Source organism: Ischnura elegans, chromosome 2, assembly GCF_921293095.1.
Source record: "Ischnura elegans chromosome 2, ioIscEleg1.1, whole genome shotgun sequence".
Taxonomy (NCBI): Eukaryota; Metazoa; Arthropoda; class Insecta; order Odonata; family Coenagrionidae; genus Ischnura; species Ischnura elegans.
In genome coordinates, this window is record NC_060247.1 from 40,352,708 (window position 1) to 40,375,959 (window position 23,252).

General features: G+C 38.5%; 1 protein-coding gene across 3 annotated transcripts in view; it reads right to left on the bottom strand.

Annotated features, from left to right (window-relative positions):
- Positions 1–311: 311 nt before the first annotated feature.
- Positions 312–23,252, bottom strand: part of LOC124153633 (fatty acyl-CoA reductase 1-like) — a 31,183-nt gene continuing 8,242 nt past the window's right edge. Inside the window, exons 3-11 of one of the 3 annotated variants that reach the window (XM_046526926.1) lie at positions 21,826–21,885; positions 13,255–13,491; positions 12,390–12,647; positions 9,873–10,018; positions 7,549–7,658; positions 5,184–5,409; positions 3,859–4,131; positions 1,605–1,865; positions 312–1,180 (exon numbers count right to left, since the gene is read on the bottom strand). In XM_046526926.1, coding sequence (XP_046382882.1) covers positions 1,084–1,180; positions 1,605–1,865; positions 3,859–4,131; positions 5,184–5,409; positions 7,549–7,658; positions 9,873–10,018; positions 12,390–12,647; positions 13,255–13,491; positions 21,826–21,849 — 1,632 coding nt within the window. In that variant the 5' untranslated portion in view covers positions 21,850–21,885 and the 3' untranslated portion in view covers positions 312–1,083. Of the gene's footprint in view, positions 1,181–1,604; positions 1,866–3,858; positions 4,132–5,183; positions 5,410–7,548; positions 7,659–9,872; positions 10,019–12,389; positions 12,648–13,254; positions 13,492–17,726; positions 17,876–21,825; positions 21,886–23,252 lie in introns of those variants that run through there. The other 2 variants (XM_046526927.1, XM_046526928.1) reach the window with 2 other exon arrangements.

Here is a 23,252-nt window from a genome sequence, read left to right on the forward strand (position 1 = left end):
ACACCTCTGGGGTAGTGAGAAGCCAAGCATTGTGGGAGGGGCAGGTACCTCTGAGTTAACTGTAAACCAAAAATAACAGTGTATTTCTCCATCCTCCAAACACATAATGCTACCTAATCTCAGGCGTTAAGTTTTATAATGTGTCCAACTGGAAAACTTTTTTTTCTATATTACTGCACCTCACATTCAACATTGATTTTGCACTATAACCATCCTCTTAACAGAGCTTTAATTAACTCAAAGCATCTTAACTTGCGGGGAAAACTCAAATAGGTAATGGATTTAAATGAAAGAAACTGATAAACCATCAATTATCATTTTACAAGAATCTTTTACTTTGCTTTCTGTGTCATGCTTTGTCTCATTTTATTTCCATTTCATTGAAAAGCTAGCTGTTTTTAAGAGAAGGGCTGGGAAGAGAGAATAGAGGTGGTCAGGAATAGGATTGAAAGTGTTTGAGGTATGTATTAGGGTAGTGAAGAGCAGATTAACAAATAGAGAATTGAATGATAGATAATCAATGCTTTAGTGTGAATAATTTTCAATGAACATCAAACATTTTTACTCTTGATGAGCAACTATGTCTTCATATAATTATAGCACTAGTTATCTATTCTTCTTATCCCTCATTCCATATTTTCAATTCACCTCCAAAATACTTCTCAATAGCTTATCCTGTGTTGAAGAGTAAAAACTGGAATGCCCTGCCAGAACAAGGGGACATCTTTTTTAGGAAATGAAAGTAGGATGATAAGGGTGGTGGAAACAAATACACAAACATTTTTACGAAAGAAATGTTGTAGCTGCTCAAATGGAAATGGCAATAAAAAGAGGCGAGGATCTGATAGCAATGGATTCAAATCAGCACTTGCTACTCTACCATAACGCTCCCAAAGTCAGTCTAAATGAATGAGGAGGACATTTCACTCTTCACATGACATCGCAATGAGGCCGCAGAAACAAGCGTCCAATCCTGAGTGAGGGGATGCACAGCACAGAAGCCAAGGCAGTGGTGTGGAATTTTTTGTTCAAATGAGATCTTGGGTGATAATGGGAGGTTGCCTTGCAATGGTGATGATGATTTTACACAAAAAATAGCAGAGATCTCAGATGCGGCCAGAGGAAGAACAGCAGTAGGGCAACCAGAAGGAGTCGAGCAGATCGGTCCAATATGTACATCCTGATATGGAGAGAAACACACAAGTTGGAGTTACGACAGGCATGAGTCCCCAATGCAGGTATGTACCACTCCAAGGCATACTAACTTGGCCCTTTCTTTTTAATTGTTTGTCAAAATAAATACATGAGAGGAGTATAGCTACTGAACATGTCAGCGACAGTGGAATTGGTAAATGCTTAAAGAACATAGACTTGATTAGATAAGGCCATTAAATAATGCATCAAAATTTTTTAACTTAATGATTGAGTAATGAGAGCTAAAAATTATTTCTTACATGAACCAATCCTAATTGATTCAGTCATACTCCCCTCACAATCTCATTTCATATCATGTATGTATTTCTATTTGTTAAATGTGTTACCCATTGTTAATGACCAAAAAAGCTTAACACTCAATTTCTTAATTCTAACTTTGAGATCATTACCTTTGGAGATTTGCTTTGGCTGCAGGCAATGTAGAGTCTGGCTCATTCAGAAGGTAGCGTCTACCTCCAAGTATTGCATTGCGAAAGTATTCAACCTTATCGATGGCGCTGATGTCCAGGGCAAATAATTCACGGTCTTTTTCAAGTATGAGCTCTCTATTCAGTTCAATGAATGCCTTGCTATGAAACTTCCACTGATGAAGAAGATAATACTTCACAGCTTTGTTAGCAGTGTATATACGACGATGCAGGCGCCATAACCTACCAAGAATTAAAAAAGGAAAAGAATAGCAAAAATATAAAAATATGTAAAGTGAAATGTAGTTAGTGACAAATAACATTTTGGTAATATGCACAGGAGTACAGGATCGAATACCTAATACATATGTTGTAACTCTGTAAAACATTTCTACTGATAAAGTTTGATTTAGAATTGATATTCATACATTAGAGGTTTAATGGGTTATTAGCTTCTGAGAGGAAAAATACTCAAGAGAATTGAACTGACAAGTAGATAAATATGTAATGTTATGATTAATAATTCATTGTATTAATAAAGGAAGATCTTAGGAAAGAACTCCATTTATTATTACACTCAGAAAACATTTTATACCGATATACTTCTCTTAATGACTACTCATTTAAGAGGCTTCCACTTAAATTCTTTGGAATTGGTTGCCCTATCAATACCATCCATACATTCCCAGCTCCTTACGAAATATGATACATCCCCTTGACCAATGACAGTCACTTTGATCGAGTTTCATTTCGTTCGAGCTGGAGCCCTTTCTCCGCCTTTGTACGAGACTATTATGCACTTTCGAGTCTTTAAATCGTGCGCATGGCCTTCAGCAAGCTTCCCTCTTTTGACCTGTGTGCGCTGTTTATAAATAGCAGTATTTGAATGGAAATTATGGTGCGAAAACCTCTCTCTAATTTTCTTTGTTATTTTATCGGCCGATTCTTATGACTTTCATGAAAATCGGGCCTGCATTGAATGCGTTAAAACCTCTACCTAGCATCCTGTTTTACAAACATTTTCGACCCTGGTTTTGGAACCCCCCCTGAGCAAAATTCCTGGCTACCCCACTGTAGAGAGCATATAAGATTTTTTATAGAAAGACAATCCATGAACTTAATGAAATACAAAGGAAAGCAGTGAGCAGCTCAAAAACTGCAACGAGCAAACAAAGTATCACGCGGCTTATAAACATATTAGGGTGAAGGCCCCTTGGAGATAGGAGAGGGTGAAGTCTATGTGCTAGGCTTAGATTGCTTGAGCTTTTTAGAATAGATACCATTCAGAGCCACTGAGAAAACATCTTTGAACCTCACTACACTTTCTTGTTAGATTTTTCCAACGGAAATGATAGGTAGATATTTAGGGTAATATTTTGCCAAGTGGTTAGGTCTAAATAATTCCCCTTCCCTATAAAATAAGGACTTTCACAATTATTAAGTGAAACTCAGTATGCACTTTTCTTTTACATTTTTCGATTAACAGCTGGTGTCAGGGCTGGATTTACCCAAAGTTATGCTATAGGCACGTCTCCATTGAGCGCCCCTCCTCACTTGAGCCCCCCTTCTCCCCATTTTTATGATATGGCATAGCCACTCGCATGAGGTAAGGTATGAAAAAAGTAATAAGCAGATAAATGGCTGACAGCATAAGTTAACGCTTGAATTTTTACACATGGAAAACAGAAGCAATACAATTTAGAAAAAAGCTTGGAGTAAAACTACATGAAACAGTTAAACTTTTATGCAACTAAAAAACTTTATGAATACCCTTTATAAAAATAATGTCTGGCCTTAATTCATAAAACAAAAAAGAAGAGTTACCTCAAAAATAAAAACATTACTTACTTAATGAACTGCGGTAGCACGAAATAGTAGAACACACACTAATTTTAGAAGGCTCCCCTTGGATTGCGGCACCCCTAGGTACTAGGTATTTTGCCTTACGGTAAATCCGACTGTGGATAGTGTCCTAACACTCCTACAAAGGTGGCCGTAGGGATAATATTTATATGTAGTGGTAGGTAAGTATTAAAACAAAAGAAAACTGAAAAACACATTGGTGCAATGGGTGAATTCGTCTTAAAGTTCGCAGCATGGAACATGTTAAATAATGCCACCCTAACCATCTCAATATACAATGATTGTGAAATCACAAAAAGCATAGACTGAAGCATTTTTAAGTACTTGTGCCTTGACCATTTATAAAACAGAGCACATTATAATATCTTCTCACCTTGTTTTTTGGCCTGTCAACCACAGTCCTGTGTCAAAAATTATGGCTGGAATGAGATGAAATAACACCATAAGGATGTGGTACAGAAATACGGAAGTAGTAGCATAGCCTCCAGGATACCAAAGGATAGTATTAAATGGCGTCTCAGCAGTGAGCCATCGTCCCATTTCCTGCACTTCGCCAAATGTCACAGGCTTCACCCCCGAAGTTGCACAGTTGAACACAGGAAGAAGAGGGTCCTTCAATCCCTCTTCTGGAATCACCTCAGGTATTCTAAAAAGGAATGATATCTTAATCAATAGACATGGAAGAATATTCACTACACAACTGTTACAGATCTTTCTAATAATTAGAGATAGTCTCTGGGTGGTAAATAAAAACTACACATTTCAGTACAAAAAAGGGTTAAAAAACAGCATAATAATTCTGTAAAAAGTCTTATTATATGTTTGCTTTATGCTAGTGGGTGAGCTTTCATGAAATCCCAGACACTCTGGGAGGGCTTTGCTGATGGAGGAGGGGTAGTAACGAGGGAGAAAAAAAGGAGCAAAGTCAACGTTGCCAAATGTACAATGTATGCAATTTAGTCTCAGGTATTAACTGATAAAATTCTGTTCATGCAACTGTAGAATTTTTCAGCACAGATCTTATCCTTGATAACTTCTTTCCTAGCTGGCACAACAAATATGACTAACAGAAACATGCAAAAAAATAATTTGATCACTGAATAAATTTAAAGGTAAAATTTCCCATCTTTTCAGCTCAGTAATTGCAAATATTAAATACTAGCAAGCCACCCGGCATTGCTCAGGAAAAATAGTACCCTGAGAAGTGGAAAACTTGGAACTTGGAATTCATCGTCACATAGCAGGATTTTTAGGCACGATGAAATGCAAAAAATGGAAAAAAAAACAACTGCCCTTGTGTATTGATGAAGAAAACTGCAACTTACAGTTGCATTTATCAGAAAAGCTACCAATGCTTTACATAAATCAATAAAATCAGGTTCATGGTTCAATAGTTGAGGCTAATATTCTCCAAAATCGACATGTCTCTGAAGAAAATTAGTAAAATAGAAATGGGCTATTAAATTCATTGTAAAAAAGAAGCACAAGTCTAATCGGAATTGAATTCATTGATGTTAACCAATATTTATTGTACAGAGGTCTTCATATTTATTTATTTACTGTATGAGTAAAATTATCTTAATGCTCCTTCTCAAAGCCATTTTCGTTGTATTCTCTAATTTTACAACTCTTTCCAATAATTTTTGTATCCATTTTTTCCTTTTTTGAAGACAATAAGAAAAATCTGCAGACACTCACACTTCCTTTTGTGGTGTTAATGCTGGAAATTTTGATGAAGTCGCTCGATACCAAGCAGCACCTATAACTCCTTTAACACATACGTCAACAGGGCAGTAATCAGCAATAAATGACTCATTCAAGAGTACAGTTCGCACAACTCCTTTACCACTTGCTATGAGTAAACCAACCGGTCCATTGAAGTTATCGAGCCAGCCTGGCAGTGGTTCCTGAATTGCAGATGTGACTGTAAGGAAACACCTAAACTTTATATAGATACACACAAAAATCCATTATGATTACTGACATTTACCTTGAAAATGCATGCGGTATAAAAAACAATTAAGTTAGTTCCTTTAAAAAGTTCACTTTTAGAACTTCAGACCTGAATTCATATTCCAGTTTACTTTGACCTTGACCAAAAAGGGGAAGTGAAAACCTTTGTGTACCGAGTATGAGCAAGGCTTTGTCACTGCTAACTTAGCTAACCTACTGTAACTACTAACCTATCTATAAGGCTCTCTCAACGGAAGGTAGTATTTGGCAGCTTAAAAGAGTCAGATGTAAAAAGTTAGAAGCATATAATTATTATAAATTAGAGATAAGCCAACATCAGAGTAAATTAGTTTAAATAAGGACATAAAATATAAACTTGTCCTATCACTTAAGTAACCAAAAATAAGGACATCCCATGATATTTTATACTAAAAATATATGCGAAATTATAAAGAATAAGAAAGTAAACATTACTAGTAGATAGTAAGTATTACAGCAGCTCTAAGCATTAGGTTTTAGATGGTAGGTAAACACTAAAAAAATTCCTTACTTTCAGGTAGTACGCAAACTACCTGAATGCACCCACTTATGTCCCAGCGGAAAACAGCAACTATCAAAAGTTTTGCATGACAGCTGGTTCCCATCAGGAGCATTGCAAATACATGACTTGTTCCAAACCCACAGCAAGTCTTTCATAAGAGTTGTAAGAGGCGGCTGTCATCTTCCTTACCTCATTTCCTTTCCCATCCGAACTCAGCGATAACTCCTTTCCTTTCGGCTCCCACAATTCCCCCACCACCCAACCCTGACAGGAAGCTCACATAGCCACGTAAGGTAAGACATCTTTCTTAAGAACGTGAGCCGCTACGCACCCGAGAGAAACGCTTACCAGAGGGAGACAACAGTTCGCAGGGTCAGTCGATGTGTGTATTCAAACAAAGGAAGAATAAAGTGTGCTTTCTCCGATATGTGACTTCTCCCTTCTTCTGCGCAACTTTCCTTACACTCCTGCGGATGACGAGGACAAGAGTGCCCGGCAACTTACAGAGTGAAGAAAAGTCTTCCTCTCTTCCCTACTGCTAACTCCATGCACAATGTACCAACTAAACTATGATGAAACTGGCCCCCCATTGGTTCAAAAAAACTTGGGAGCTTGAGAGAGCAGGTGCCTAAAAGGTTAACTGAATTCAATTATTAATACATAAAGTTGAGGACCTCAAATCCGGAAAGCTTGGGACCAAAGGGTTTCTGGATTTCTGGTCTTCGTGGTATATTTTGCTAATGAATTCATTTATAAATGCATTCAGGCTCTTGTGCTTGATATTTGAGATCCCTATGTGTCCCCACCTAGGTTGTTGGCATATGTTCATAGCGTGTGGTAATTTCCCATTCTTCCCAGAACAAGGCTTGGAGAGTGGTGCCACAAGGTGGCAAGTCGAAACACTATGCAGAGGAATTTTCAGACGTTATGGATTTCTGGTTTTCAGGGTTTCTGGATTCCGAATTTGAGGTCCTCGACTGTCTTTGTGGGAATGGTGGGTTTTCTTCATTCTTCACCAAGTGAAGTCCCTTGCACGGTGTCATGGCCCTGAGCCCATGTTGTTCATGTTTCCCTTCACATCTAGATGCCAGTATGCAGATATGGAAATGCCATGTTTGCTCTGTGCCATGCACTCAGATTCTTCCCCTGCCTCATAAAGAGGAGCTCACAGAGAGTGTCCAGAAGGCTGGTCCTCATTTGACAGAATTTGAGGCATTTATGCTTTCCTAATCACAAAATGACCAAAAAGGAATTTACATTTGCATACGACCTAAAATCTGGTTAGGTACTTTTAAATGATGGAAACACATGCTAGCACCCTCACCATAAAAAATCCTAGATTCACCTCTGGCTCATTTAGTATAGACATCTTGGCATTTTACAGCATGTTAGTGAGCTCTTCAGAAGTAATATTTTCGAAATCTTATGCATCAATATGTTAAAAATTTGAAAGAGAAAAACTTTGAAAAATAAATGTTGTTGCTTATTTCACAGCATCCACATATTCTCAAAATGCATTGTTATGGGTTTCAATTCAATAATTAAAGAGCTTGTTCTCCCTTAACTCACCTATTGATGGTCGGTAGATGAACAACGGCAACTTATGGCGATACTCATATACCACTTGCTCACTCAATCCCTTGGTAAATCCATATGTATTAGGCAGCTTTCCAACAATTCTGCAATGAAGAAAACAAACCTAATCAAATTCAAAAGGGTTTTAACAAAGAAAGATCCCCCAGGAACAGCTCTGCTCTCAAAATGGACCTAACCACAGCACATGGGAGCATGTAAAGTTTTTACTTAACTTTGTCCAACCATGATATACGGAAATAAAATTTGCTTTGTGTGTTTCACTGAGCATTTATTAACATATACCACAGTTTCAATACTTGCTTAACTTATTACATGGTGATAAAACAGCATGGAAACCATGGTCCATGTTAATAAATTCATATTCAGTTCGGAATTTTATAGGAAAATGAATTTTATTTCCCTGAAAGAAAGAAAACAGAATCACAGCTTGCAAAATGCAATGTATTAACCCTCCTCAATATGTTCAATATGCTGGTTGTTAAAAATAATTTCAATTAAAATAATTATAGCCCGCATGCAGCAGTCCCCAACCAGAGGAAGCCAGCCGACCTATCAGTCTCAAAACATACTACACTTACAGAGCAACTCCTTCCCACCAAAGGCAATAGCAGCAGCAAGCCATTACTCAAATCTGAATTCAATGGTGAATAAGTAAAACAGTTTCTTTGAACAAATAAAAGTTTAGCTCAGACATAGTTTGACTTTTCTATTTGTCTTAGGGACCACTTTCAAGAATCTTGTAAACCACCTTTAGCTTGTTGTTTAGCATGGGTTGTGAGTTACAGCTCTAATGTATACATATATGTATGTATATGCTACTATAGCAGCTACAAAATATCATTTGAAGTACATTTGTAGTAAAATTAATCCATACATAATGAATTATTTTTAGTAGATATTATGATGGAAGTAATCATTACAAGTAAAAATTTTACAGATTTAAAGTCAGTGACATTTCTAGTGGTATTTATCATTTTTCAAGCTTTACAGCCATAGTAGATTCCTTACTTTGCCAATAAAATTCATCACCAGATGAGTAATGTAAATATATTTTTGATAGGTACCTACCTACCAAATATAAACATAGAATCAGTAGCGTAGCCAGGAATTTCGAGGGTCCTGAACCAGGGGGAAAATTTTTGAAAAACAGGATACTAAGTAGAGGGTTTCAACCTAATTTTAGCACTTTTCATTCGAAATTTTTCGAAAAAACTTCATTTGTCAAAGAAATATTTTGAAAATTCATGACTTTTCAATATTTTTCTCTTTTATGAAGGAAAATAATTCTGTTTTTATATTTTGGGGGGAAAATAATTGTTTTTATTTTTTTTTATATTTATATTCCGTAATAGGTAACAAGGAAGGTGATAGAGCATTGATTTATTAACCGCAAAAATGTTTTTGTCATTTAATTTCCTCATTTGCCTAGACATAGACAAAGTTAGTAGCCAAATTTTCCCTCTGGGTACAAAAATTTAAGCTACTCTATGATACATGTTCTTTAATATTGTCATATTTCCAGGAAAGATCTCATGAAAACATGGAAAAACATGTTTTACAGCATAATCAAAATCATTCAAGCTCATGGGGACAGGGGTGCAGCTAGGAATTAAGGCTAGGGTGGGTTTTAGGCACAACTGATACTGGGGAGGTCGCAGGGTGTGGAATACCTGCCAGGGTAAACAAGAGGTGCAGGAGCCCTCCACCAGATAATTTTTCAGATAAATGGTTCAAAATATTGAGTTTAACGGCTTTCTGAGGGATATTTTATTAATCCTTGCACTATTCTATAAGTAATATTAATTGAATTAAGTGAAATGGATGAAACTTAAAAATTTTCTGAGCTCTGGGGGGGGGGGTTTTACCCCCCAAAACCCTCCCCCTCGCTGCGCCACTGCATGGGGTTACCATTTCTGAGGCCGGGTCTACAAGTCACTGAATTTGTACTATCTGTTCTTTACTTATGCACTGAAGGAAGACGTAAAGGAAAGCTTTTAATTGTGATTAGTATGACGAATCCACCAGGTTAGAATAGGTTCTTGAGGTTTAAGAAGAGAATGTCTTCTGCTGCCACTCAAGCTGCATGAGCTATCAATAGTAAAACCTTACGGCTCCTGCAGAATAGGAGAACCATCAAAGAGATGGTCCAGAGGCCTGTATGATATAATTAATTCAAAATCCAGATTTAATGCAAAAATATTAATGGGAGATCAGCCTAAGAGATCCATAGATTTCTCTCTAGATTATGAGCAATACAGTATAATACTACCTTCATGAAATGATTTAGCTTTACTCACTTGTGAGTGATAGCTGACAGCTCAAAAGAAGAGAGGTTTTCTGTGGCCCAAATGATGTCTCTCCATTCGGCAGGGGGAGGGTACAATGCTTCATCCAACTCTCTCCTTTCCGTGTGGCAGTATGCAGTGGAAACATGGGCCATTACCTAAAAAATACATTCTGTCATCAAGTATGTACATATTCAAAAATAATCCCACAAAATTAATCAACTTCGCCAAAACCTGAAGAAACTACAGTCTTTCTCCTATGGTATTTAAAATCGCATTTACCTTATTTACTCGTGTGAGCTACGCCCTTGTTTATCCTCCGCACCCTCATTTTTGGGCCAGGAAGAAAAAACACTTCCTAGCACTTTTTGGGTGCAGTCTAATATAGGTATTCGTAATTCGTTGCTAAATCGATAAATTTACGTTACCGTGATTAATAAGGTTAAAAAATGTTAGAAATTTATTCCTGAAAAAGTTTCCTAGTTCAATACTAAACTCTGAAGAAATAAACGAAAAGAATTTGAGAGGGGTCATTCCATTTCAAATCACCCAATATGAATTAAATTTTTGCTCGACATTTTTAATTATCCTGATTTTTTATCACTGGTTCCCAACAAGTAGACAATCACAAAACACCATTTGAAAAAATTTAGAAGCTATACTTTTTTTGGCAGTCATTTTAAAAAGGGTGGCTGGGCAAATTTAGCTGAAAAGAGTGGTCTGCATAAAGTTTAAATTTGAAGCTATTTTAAAAGATATCAGAATAATTAAAAAATCAGTTCGTTCATCACGAGAAGAACTTTTGGAAATAATTTTTTTTTTTTTAATTTTCCATCTTAAAATACAGTCAGTCAAAATCTATCCGTAAAAATTCGGGAAAAATTTGTCAATACGAACTTTTAACACCATAACCACCCCTAGGACAGATTTAGGGGGGGATAAAAGGGGTCACAATCCTCCCAAATTTTTCAAATTTTTAATAGTTAAATACTTTTTGCATCTTTGTAAAGGAATGAAGGGAGTGTATATGCAAATGCATGGCTAAATGTCCTAAACGTGAGAGAAGTTTGAATAATATCTATCATTGAGCGTAGGATTCGTAGGAAATCCTACACATAATTTTACACGTGGAAATGACCCTCTCTCCCGGGCAAAGGCTCAGCGAGGGGAGGTTTTGGGGGGTTAAACCCCCCCTCCCCCCAGAGCTCAGAGAAATTTTTAAGTTTAATCCATTTTACTTATTTGGATCAGTATTACTTAATCAAATTATATAATTAATCAAATATCCATCATAAGGCCGTAAAACTCGCCATTTTGAACCATTAATCTTACAGATTTTCTAAAAAAGGGCCCCAGCAACTCTTGCTTACCCTGGCGGGTATGCAATACCACAACACCCCTAAGTATTATTTTTGCCTAAAACCCCCCATAGCCTTAACTTTTCGCTGCGCCCCTGCTCCCGGGGGGTATTCGGGTTTGGTAATAGGCATGTTTCTAGTGTAAGCTGGGATTGGGTTGGTGTGCTGGCTATAATGTTGGCTTCCCACCCCATGGGCTCGGGTTCAAATCCCGGCGGTGGCCGAGAATTTTCAGAGACTGCCTGATCTCTGTTTGAATGATATGTGGAGGACATTTCAAGCAGAACACTCCGTCCGTCGGATGGGAAGTTAAGCTGCGGTCCCCTTGGTGCCTTTCGTTTAGAGCAGGCCAATGCCGACGCCGGGTTTCTCTCCACCCTTACTTACCAACCCTCATGGCTTAATTGACCTCAGCTCTCGTTCGCCGTTCCCCACAAATCAAGCCCTCAACACCTTTTATCTCCTTCATGGTGAAACAAAACCCAGTGCTGTTCCACAAACTTTTTATTATTAACTGTCAACTAGTTTCGACGTCTATACCGTCATTATCAACACTAACAAACAAGCTGTCAACTAGTTTCGACGGTATAGACGTCGAAACAAGTTGACAGCAATAGTAAAAAGTTTGTGGAATAGTACCTACTGGGTTTTGTTTCACCATGAACATTTCATCGTTCCACCAAGTAACGCCCAAATCAGTTCATTTTATTTTATTTTATCTCCTTGTTTAATTAGTACTGAACAATGGAGCGAGCGCTTTGGCGCCCTACGCGGCCGAGTTCGTTTATTAAGGCCGTTTTACACGGTACACGGAATTGCGCAGTCTGACGTACGTGCGAAGGCGCAATCAAAATTGCGTCGTGTAAAGCGGTGAATTGCTAGAACACATGCGAGAATGCGTGAACGCGAGACGGCAAAATAGCCCATGCTCTAATTTCGTTCATGCATTCGCGCAATTCCACGCCATTTTAGAAATTAATGCAGCTCTAACCTGCGCAGTTCCGTGTACCGTGTAAAACGGCCTTTAGGTACCGCTTTGCGGCCCTGGGGGAATTCCATACTCCTCTTACCCGGGTTTAGACCCTTCCCCCCCCACCCCCAACCATAATGGTACATAATTTTTTTTTCGCCTCGAGCATTCCAGATATCAAATTACGTGAGAAAATCTAACCTTGAGGTTCTTCATTTCCATGGCCAGTTGAAGAGCGCGGAGCGTGCCGCGTACGTTCATCTTTACGGCGTCGAGGAGGGTGTCGTCGAAGCGCACGGTGGCGGCGCAGTGGAAGAACACCGACACCTCGTCGGTTAGTTCCTTCCGGTCTTCTTCAGAGAGGCCGAGCAGGCCATCCGCGGTGACGTCACCCGCCACCGCCACCATCTTCTCCTGCCAGCCGGAGTGACCCTCTGAAGCACGGAGCCGGTTGAAAACCTGCGAGATAGACGTGTGAAGGCCTGGTTATACGGAGCGTAAAACCATGAGAGTAAATCTGTTAATGCATGAACGATTTTTGTGGACAATGTGCGATTGCATTTGCCAAATTAGAACAGGTTCGATTTTTTATAGATGCATCCGCACAAGTTGGGTGGTTACATGGTGCATTTTCACGTTCATTAATTTAGACGCTATCTTGTACAGGTTGACGCATGCCCGAAACTACGGCGGGGCAGTTGCAACCTCCTTAGTTGCAATTTCACGCGCACTTTATTCGGCGGCACCAATAGGCAGCGGTTTCTCGTTCAATGTTAATTTTGCCATTAACGGTAGTGGGGGTGGTCTTTAGTTGATAATCGACTGGCATGCGTTGAATGTGCGGTTTACGTGATTTATTGCCTCAGTTACTTATCGCTTCCGTGTATTCCCCCGTTAAAGTAGAAATCGATGACACGTAGTGCCGCGAGATGGTATTTAAAATGGCGCGCGTTAAAATTTTAACATTTTACATTTTAATCCGCGCGGAACGACAAATATTCTTGCGGCGCACTTGAGGATTCTCTAATGCATAACTCTAATGTATTATCGTGGGTTCAAGACTCACCGTCTGTTCAATCAATCGCTTCACTCTCTCCTGTGGGTCGAGCCCTTTCTTGGGTCGTACGAGCAAGTAAAGTTTCTTGACGCCCGGGCACGAGTGAAGCAGCTTCTCGACGATGGCCTTGCCGATGTATCCCGTGCCTCCAGTAATCAGCACGGACCTGCCCTTGAAGAATTCAGCGATCGACGGAGGACTTTTCGGAGCAAAGTAGACGGGTGAAGTCTGCATAGCGGTCGTCATCTGGAATAGAACAGGTAAAGCGACTGCATAAAGGAGGCCCAATTCCATCTCACAGAAGGTTTATTTTTGTTGCCACTTTGGCCCCACTTTAATCGGCTTTCAAAAATGTCCGCGGCGAGGTGATGAGTGCAATGCGATCTACTTTTTTCGAATATTTTGCAATATAAAGCTTCTAATTGCGAGGCTTAGAATTTAAGAGTATGAATATGATAAATTACATCATCATATATACATAAATTTCGGTTGAACACCGCTGATTATACCTTATTTCCCAATGACACTTCCATCTCACAGAATGTTTATTTCTGTTGCCACTTTGGTCCCATTTTAATCGGCTTTCAAAAATGCCCACGGCGCGCCGTGGGCATTCCGCGGGGTGATGAGTGCAACGAGATCCACTTTTTTTCAAATAGTTTGCTGTATAATTTTTGTAATTGCAAGTAATAACATCGAAAAGTTATGTACTTCATAGATCATATAATACTGTTACATTTTGGTAAACACTCCTAATTATAACTCATTTCCTGTTCAAACTCGAATCAATTTGTGTGCCTGCGACGCGAGTGGCGACTTCAGTAAACCCATTTAAATGCGTGGTGGGTGACAACACATTTAGAGGCCGACTTGAAGATCTTCTTTTGTAGTTTTCGTAAGAGGAGGCATGCAGCGTAAAATTTGCTTTGGGAGAAGCAATTATGGGATTCCGGTGGCCCATCCTGATATTTTGACGTCTGATGAATGTAAGGATATTTTTAACTAAAATTCGTAGTTTTTTCCACGGAAATCGCAGGCAGTGACCGCGTTCAGTAGCTAGCAATTCTGATCAGGGGTTTATTTTAATCTTTAAATTAGTATTCGTCTAATGTCACATAGCATACTACTTGTTCATGACCACGGTTACGGCCTACGTCCTTCACTGATAGCCTGCCTCAGTAAAACATCACGGTTGCCTCCGCGCTTTCACCGACTTTAAATTTGACAGAAATTCCTTCCAGGCTACCTTGAAAAAGGTAAACCAATGAAAAAGGTTTTGGGCGTGTAGTGATGCTTGCTTTTCTGTCGTTGGATCCAATTAATAATTTGATACTGGTTAAAAAATATGTCCTCGAAAATTATTTTTAATGTTTGGAAATAGTTGAGCAATGTCTCTCCTATTTCCTTAACAAAATTGGTCTTACTGCTTTTACTTTTTCGTTTTTGCTACAAATGTTTTACGGCGACCGAAGTAGTGTTTCTGATGATTCCGAAATGATTTCCAAAGCAGTCTCTGTATCGAAATGCCGAACAAATTCGGGCAAATACATATAATTTTTGCAACAAGTCTTCTGCCGTATACCAGAGTTTCATTAATGCCCTCAACTATCTCGTAAAAGCCAAAATCTTAGATTAAACTGGTAAAATACTTAATCGTCACATTAATTTCTAGATATACCTGTGAGTATGTCTTCAATACCACTCGTTTTCCAGAAAACGTCTCCACGGATTTCGACTTTTAGAAAATATTTCACAACCATTTACAGTAATACCATGCATAATATTGTAGAAGTCTAAAATGCTGTAAAGAATGGCTATTTTCCACTTCCATTTTCCATTTCTAATTTTGAGTGTTCCCTCCTATTAGGTGGGAACACTCAAAATTAGAAATTGGATTTCGTTATTTTAAACCAAAAAGATATGAATGAAAAACACATGCGCCAAATTTCAGAGCTCAATTTCAATTTTTAACCGAGATAAGTGGCTTTAAAGGTCCGCTAGGAGCTTTGGCCACGCCCACGACGCGAAACGTATTTCTATTGGCTGACGCCGTGTGACGTGTGAACCTCATGAATGCCGCGGGAGTAATTCTTGAAGAAGCCGTAAACACATTTGGTTCGTGGAAATAGTGGCCAAAATGTTACCATCATGGTGAAAAAAAAGGTTAATTTTGTTCTGGCCGGTTATCGAAATGTACTGACATTATCAACCGAGGCTCGATAAACAATTTCTTTGCCTTAAAACGAATCATTTCATTGAAATGAAACTTCTTAAGATTGTTTACAGTTTTGATAGAGACAGTAATCACGGCAATTGTAGTGGATGCTTTAATTTGTCGACATACTATCGTAAAATCCTTTACTTATTAATGGTTTTTAGTTTCCGGATGTAAATTATGAAATAAATTAAAAATGTGCTATAGGTATAGCTGTTTTCATGCTCTCTGAAGTGAGGAAGTTCGGGTTTCTCTCCGTTTCTGTTAGGATTAGCATTCAAATTTCGTTGGAACAGCATTTTTAAAGCAGAGGTCTCGCTTTGGTCAACTGTGCTCCTGATATTTCTTCAAGTCAGTTTCGCACTATAAAAAATGGTAAGCAGTTGTCATCAAAATGATAGAGGAACGCAGAGATGGGGATTTTTACGTGAAAATATCCGTTAGTTCCCTTATATTTACATCTGAGTTACACGTACAGCCACTTTTAAAAGTTTTAGAACAAAGTTTGTGGCACCACTTATGCTTCTGAAGAAAAGTTAGTATCCTATACTACTTACGTAGTTTTCTGCTGTGCTCCACTAACATTCCGCTTGTGATTGAATATATATATATATATATATATATATATAATTCTTCCTTTTTATAATACTTATTTTTCGAGTACTTTTATGTTACCGAGGCGGCCAAGTGGCCATCGATATGAACTGTGGAACTGTGGTAAAGGTTGAGGGATCGGGACTGTCTTTCATAATTTTTTCCGATTTTTCTCTCGTTTTCTTTCTTATTTACAAGTTTTTTGTATTCGTAATTTCGCTGTCATTACTAATTCGTTTTCATTGAAGCTATTGAAATTTTTTTAAATCAAGAAAAAAAGGTGAATACAACCATGACGTTGGCATTAACGTACAGTTTGAAGTCTAGCGAGAGGAGTCACACATTGCATTGTATAATTTGACACTTATTCTTTTTCGATTGATGATAGTTCAAACTATTTGCTAGTATTCATTCAGTACGCATTCGCCTTTGGTTTCTCTGTTTTGCTGTAAGATTATAGAAGTTAAAAAAGGAAGAAAAGTTATTATTTACTATTTGTGCTTCTATTTATAAACCTGGCGGCACCGTGACTCAAATGTGCTTATTTCTGCTTGTTGTGAGTAATAAGATATCGTAGTATTTCCTGGAGTACACATTTGTGATTATGATGTATTAATTTGTACTATTTGACACATCACCAGGTGAGCGTCAAAGACCCTTTCCGTTACAGTAGTTGGCTTTTAATGCGCAAGATAGAGACTAAGTGTGAAAACCGGGGTAAATATGTAGTAAATGCACACGAAATAATCATTAAATTCAACATAAATTGAAACAATGATATATTTGCAATTAAAAAGTAAAATTTCCCGTTGAGCGCGTATGTATTTAAGCACATACGAACTTTTGCGATGTGTGGCCAAAGACAACAAAAGGAGTAGGTAATGGAAACTAAATCCCTTTGAGAAGCAGAAGAGACTTACATTAAAATGGCCCTCACAAATTCTATAACAGCCCATCTCTGAAGGAATACGCTGTCGTATCACCGCCTATCTCGGTCTGGGTCGTTTGGCACAACAAAAAAATACTTTTCTCGTGTTTGACGAGATGTAGATTCACATTAGGCACACAACAGTACACGTAAGGTTTCCTCCCACTCATTTAAAATTCTCCGTTTCATCTACCATTTATTTTTACTCGAAATAACGCCTACGATAAGGTACTCCTTATGCAAGCAATCCTGAAATCATGAGGTTCACACGTCATCAACATGGCGTCGTCCGAGAAATACGTTTTTAGCGCGGAATTCAAGTTGAAACTTCAAACTCTTCTAGGGGCGAAATTATTCAGCGCTCAGTGGTAAAATTTGGTGAGAGGCTTTCTTACACCCATTACGTTATAAATCAAGCATAATATTTGGTAGTGTAATCCCTTCTAATTTCCGACTAGTGAAAGTACATTTTGTGACATTATGACGTTGATAAAGCGTTGATTTTTATTTCCATGCCACCGAAAACAGCTCAATACGGCCTTTTACATCGGGGTTATTAACATGCTAACAGTTCAACGTAACGTAAGTTTAAAGAAATCATACCCTGGATAGGGGTAACATAACCAGGCGGGACTCGAACCCACGACCTCCTGTTTGGGAGGCGAGGACCCTGCCGCCACCGAGTCTGGCAACTTCGAATAAAATATAAGAATAAAATTGTATTTCAATTAAAATGAAAATTACCTTTTGAACCAAACGCCGCTTTTCGTACCAACGATGCTCTCTTTGCGGACTCGGAATCGAACTGAATGCAGAGCGGCGGAAATGGATCAGCAGCGCTGTGTGGGAGGACTTGGAAATGTTGAGGGGGTCATCGCCACGAGTCGAGCACTGCCATTGTTTCACTGACCCCTTAAGTCAATAGGTGGCCCTTCCTGAATTCATAATGCCTTGAGAGTCTGAAAATCTCAATCCTCAGGGTGACCCAAGTCTCGAAAGCAATATTGCAGGAATTATTTTCAATGTTCTTAAGGCTTGTTTACACGATACATTAACACGTACAGGTTAATGTCTAAATGTATGAACGCGAGAATGAACGCCAAAATGCACCGTGTGCGAATGCATGCACAGAAAATAGAACCTGTTCTAATTTGGTTCATGCATTCGTACATGTTCCGTTCCGGTCCACAAAAATCATTCACGCAAACGTACATTAACTCGTACGTGTTAATGTATCGTGTAAACAGGCCTTTAAAGAGCAAATTAGTAAAGGACTACCTGGCCAACGTGTATTGCCTTGTGTTACACTTATTAAGTTCGATTACAGCGGGGAAAAATATTTCATTAAAGTCATCAAATATGTAATTAGTTTGTTTTAAAGGGAAATTTAACAGTAAGTTGTTGTTTATTTTGTGCAAACTCCTTTCATGCCTTTCTCGTTGCCCATAATTTATTAGATGCACTTTTTATTACGAATTTCCTAAATTATTTTGACCTCATAAAAATTCAACTAACAGTACCAATCCTGCAAAAATGATTGTACAAAACTTCAGGATGGTAAACTTTTGTAATGAATGAACTTAAATTTATATAAGTAATGATTATTAACATCTAATATTATTTGGCACCGATTATATTACAATACGAAGTCTCAAAAAATATTAATATTATTTCAGTTATTCATTTCAAATACTTTTTTCGAATATTTAGACGACAGCCTCAGGCTTTCTGATTATTCGTAAGGGAGGTACAGGGAAATAGCGCCACAGTCTCTTCACTTACGAACGTACAAGGGGATTCAGTGACTAACAATCGAGATAAAGCAATTGTCTTGAATACATTTTTTCATAGCGTTTCATTAATTTCAAGACTATCATATCAACGCCTTTACCATAATTCAACCAAGAACAGATGCCGCCTATCTGTATTTCAGACTGTGGTTAAGAGCAATAAATCTTCAGGCACTGATCTCATTCCAGCTGGAGTATATAAGGAATCATCTTCATAGATAGGCTCTTACGTGAAGATAGTGTTTGAAAAATCCCTAACGGAACGCATATTTCATAAAATATTGGAAAACAGCGAACGTCACGCCTATATTTAAAGATGGAAAAGGCTAGTAATTACAGGTATCTCTTATTAAATCTATTCCACAGTACCATATACATTAATTAAAGAAACGAAACTAAAACGAAAAGGCAAAAATTACATTCTAAATGTTCTGCAGCTGCTCTCCCTGATTTTATTATATGAGATAATAAACCTTAGCATAGATGCGTTCGTAATAGATGACTGATTTCATTGGAAAATAGACAGCTCTTGAATGCACACAATAGATTCAGTCTAGTTTTGTCTAGGTTCAAACAAACAACTCATTTTAGAATGTAGTAAAGACAGCAAAATATTGTTGATATCTATAATTTTCCCTACCCACCATCTCCACCGTGTTTGGTTGGCATCTAGCTGGGTCAAACTGATGATAATTATTATATTATGATAATTATAATTTACAAGTCTGCTACCACTATTAAATTGCTTTGCCATAAAATGCAAAGCAAAGCAAAATAATATAAGTAGCAGCCCTGAAAAGAGCTTTGTTATTTAAAAGATGCAGCCATAAGCGTTGTCAGTTTGTTCGTTTCCTAAACATTTTAATGAAAGCACCAGTGAGCTTTCAACAAATCACGAAATAGGTCCTCCGTCGTGGAGAGCCTGTAGCGCCAAACAAATTCGGTCAGGAACGTTTCCAGATTTCCCTCACACAATCTGCCGATCCTCCTCCTCAAGTCACTCTTCATCACCGACCACACGCTTTCCTTGTTTTGCGTGTGGGTGCTTCTATCTCCGGGATGAACAATATTCTGAGAGTGGTTTGCGGCACTGTGGATGTACCCCAAACTCTCCAGACCGGCGTACCCTCGCCACATGTCTGTTTTTAATGCCGTTCCCTTTTTTAACGAATTAAGTTATTGCTTGGTTTAGAGTGGCGGCAACCCGTTTCTCAACGACGCAGGGGTACGTCTCCCTGGTCAACGCCGCCAAGGATCCTCTTCGTTCGGCAGAGACGACCGCGATTGTACTTTCGACGTCCGAAAGCGCTCTCGTCGATCTCGACCACGTGCCCGGGACCACCGATCTCTGCACTGGTTTCCTGGAGCCAAGTGAAGACCATCTTTTGGACGGCACCGACGATGCTGGATACCATCCTCTGATGGATGCCTACCTCTCCAGCAATGACACTGACTGGATAGTGGTTCAATCCAGCCTATGACCACGGCAAGGACGTCTTCCGGTCCAGTGCTAAAACCATTGAAAAATGGTTCCCACTGTGATGGAGGAACATCTCCGGCATGTAGTCAAAGGGTATTGGTAAACAGGCAGCCTCCCCTTCCCCTTCTACCCGATAGTTCGCTCGCTCACACAGACGCAGCCAATGGTGCGTGGAGTAAAGCCGCAGAGCACGAAGAATGGCACTAATCACACCACCTTGATGTGAGCTTTAAAGGCAGATATGCTCTCACGGAACTCCATCTCACTGGTTTGGTAGTTCAATTGAGAGTAATCTATTGATGAGTTATAACGCTGCCTTTAAGGTCTCTTATTGATCGTGGAAAAAAAGACATCAATGAGAACCCAAGGGGGGTTCTTTGAAGGTTACAACCACCGGGGCCGGCACCCAGTACTACAACTCATACGCTCGCGCTCCCGGGGAGGGGTGTGGAAGGGAAGGAAAAAAGGATAGGAGCCCGACGACGCCTTCGGAGTAGGGATAGAGATGGAAGGGAAGGATAGGGAATACCCTTGCCGCTATCAGAGCGACTAGGGCCCATTACTAGCGAGACCATGATTTAATGTTTCTACAGAAAGGAAAAAATTTCCTATGAGGAAGGAAAATTTCTACGATTTTCCGTAGATAAAAAAAGACATTCTGAATGTCTGTTCTACAGTGTATCTATCATATTTTATTTATATGACCGGGACTACTGTATTATACTGGCGTTAGTAAGATGCCAATACCTTCGTCACAAAATACACTGGTCTTGAGTAGTAGAGTAGTAGAATTGAGGATTAGGGTGCGTCGACGGCTAGGTCATTTTGCACCACTACTCAATAATTTAATTCAAATAATATAAGAGTAATAGAATAATAATAAAGTTACAGTACACTTTATCAAAATAGCATTGCCGGGTATGCTTACATCTTATTAAAAGACTTCTTTCCTTGAGAAAAAAATTGTATTTTTTATATTAGTAGAGTGGTCTCATGGAAGGTATACAAGGTCTTCCCTATAGTAAACCATCTCCAAGCGGCACGGATTTTCTCACACATTGGATATGCCGAATGCTTGTATACAGGGCACCTACACTCATCACACTGAGGAGCTTGCTTCTCTTCGGTAAAGAGAAAGGCGTGAGTTAAATGGCAGTGCCTATCGTACACCGGACACGCTGAAGGCGTAAAAATACACGGACGCTTTGGCAAAATTCTGTATTTAAAATTATTCAACGCCTATACTCCGAGACACTGAATCAGCATGAAACATAGAGGTCAAAGGAAAGAAAAAAACTCAATTTATGGTATTAACCTAGGAGGAAAATAAATCGTCAATTTAGTATCACCATCTCATTCGACAATAAAGAAGTAAAACAAGAAGGTAGTAGTAGTATTTTTTTTAGGGTGCCTCGACAACTAAGGTCATTTGCACCACACTGGTCTTGAATTTATCTAATAGGTTTAATCTATTTCCAGTCTAGAATTCTATATTTCAGTTTAGAGATTTCCATTCGATTTTATCGTAGAGGTGGTAAAACTAACAAGACTATCGTAAAGAATTTTCACGTACCTGGAAGCTCCTCTCTGAACGCATTCCAACAGTGTGCTCCAGCCTATTTCATGAGGATTCCTGTTGAGGATGAACAGTCCTATTGAAGTATATATCATTAATATCATCTATTTATCTTTTCTACCATAATTAGTAGGTATCGAATACTTAAAATATATTTTCTCGAACAACTTAATGCGATTCTTTGGAAAAGTATTTCTATTCCCAAAAGTTCATTTGTACAAATTCGTTAAAATTTAACTGTATTTGCGAAGTCTCACACAAATCGTTCATAGCATTCAGATCTTCCTTCAGCGTAATTCTGATGCACTCGTTTATATCCCTGTAAAACACTGCATCGTCCGCGAAAATTTGAATTTTACTTGACCCAAGGCAGTATTTCATATACGTGTACATTAGATACGTACTTCGAATACATTGGCATTTGTAATTTCGAAATTATTATATGATATCTTTTGTATTTGAATTAAAATTACAGAAGAATGGTAGAATTTTATAATTGAAATAATAAAAATGCAGAATGATATGCAGAATCCGCAATTAACTGCAATTCGATTTAAAAAAGTAAGACAGGATTTTAGGTTTTCGGTACTTTGCTTAAAAATTATTCCAGCTTTTGTGTTATCGCGATGACAGGTAATTTTTTTGTTACCTGCTTGAACCCTATGCTAGTCCTGACTGACCCTCATCAAGCTGAGCGTCCAATCGGAATTTCCGACCTCGCCTTTATTCCCGCGACCCTCCCAGAGCAATGCAAATTGCACAATCATTCTGGATGGTCATTAATGGGGTGCATTTTTCTCGGCACTCAAGTCTCGTTATCTACAAAGTACATAGCCGTTATGGCTGAAAGAGGATTGAGTTGTAGATGAATGCCTTTATATATGACAAATATCTTGCCAAATTCAAAGGGTACATCTCAATACGATAGTTAATGTATCCTTATGATTTTTTTCAATCATTTTCCTTGAGAAAATATGTAAAGGGAGTCGCAATCACCGTCTAAAACTCACTCAGCCTAGCCACCTCTACGGTGTTTGGCAGGGGGTGATCAATCATTAACATGCAGCATACAAGACGACCATCATATGCACACCGCACGGTCATAAAAGATGACGCATAATAGCAAAAAAATGAGTGCATATTCATACAAAGACAAAAAACTGCCAATTACTATAGCAAATTCATGCTACCGAAGATTATCAAAACGAAAAAAATGGAAATATACATAAGTTGTCCTAGCAGTGATGCCATTAATTTTTTTGCTTATGACACCTATGTTATCCTTAATATTATGACGCAAGAATTACATTTTAAATCTCTCTGTTTTGCAATATATTTCTTTAATTTTTTTCTCGTGATCGTGTCTACCATAGGACGACGGTAAACGAAGGATATGTTTATCTTCATCTAAGAAAAAATCTTCT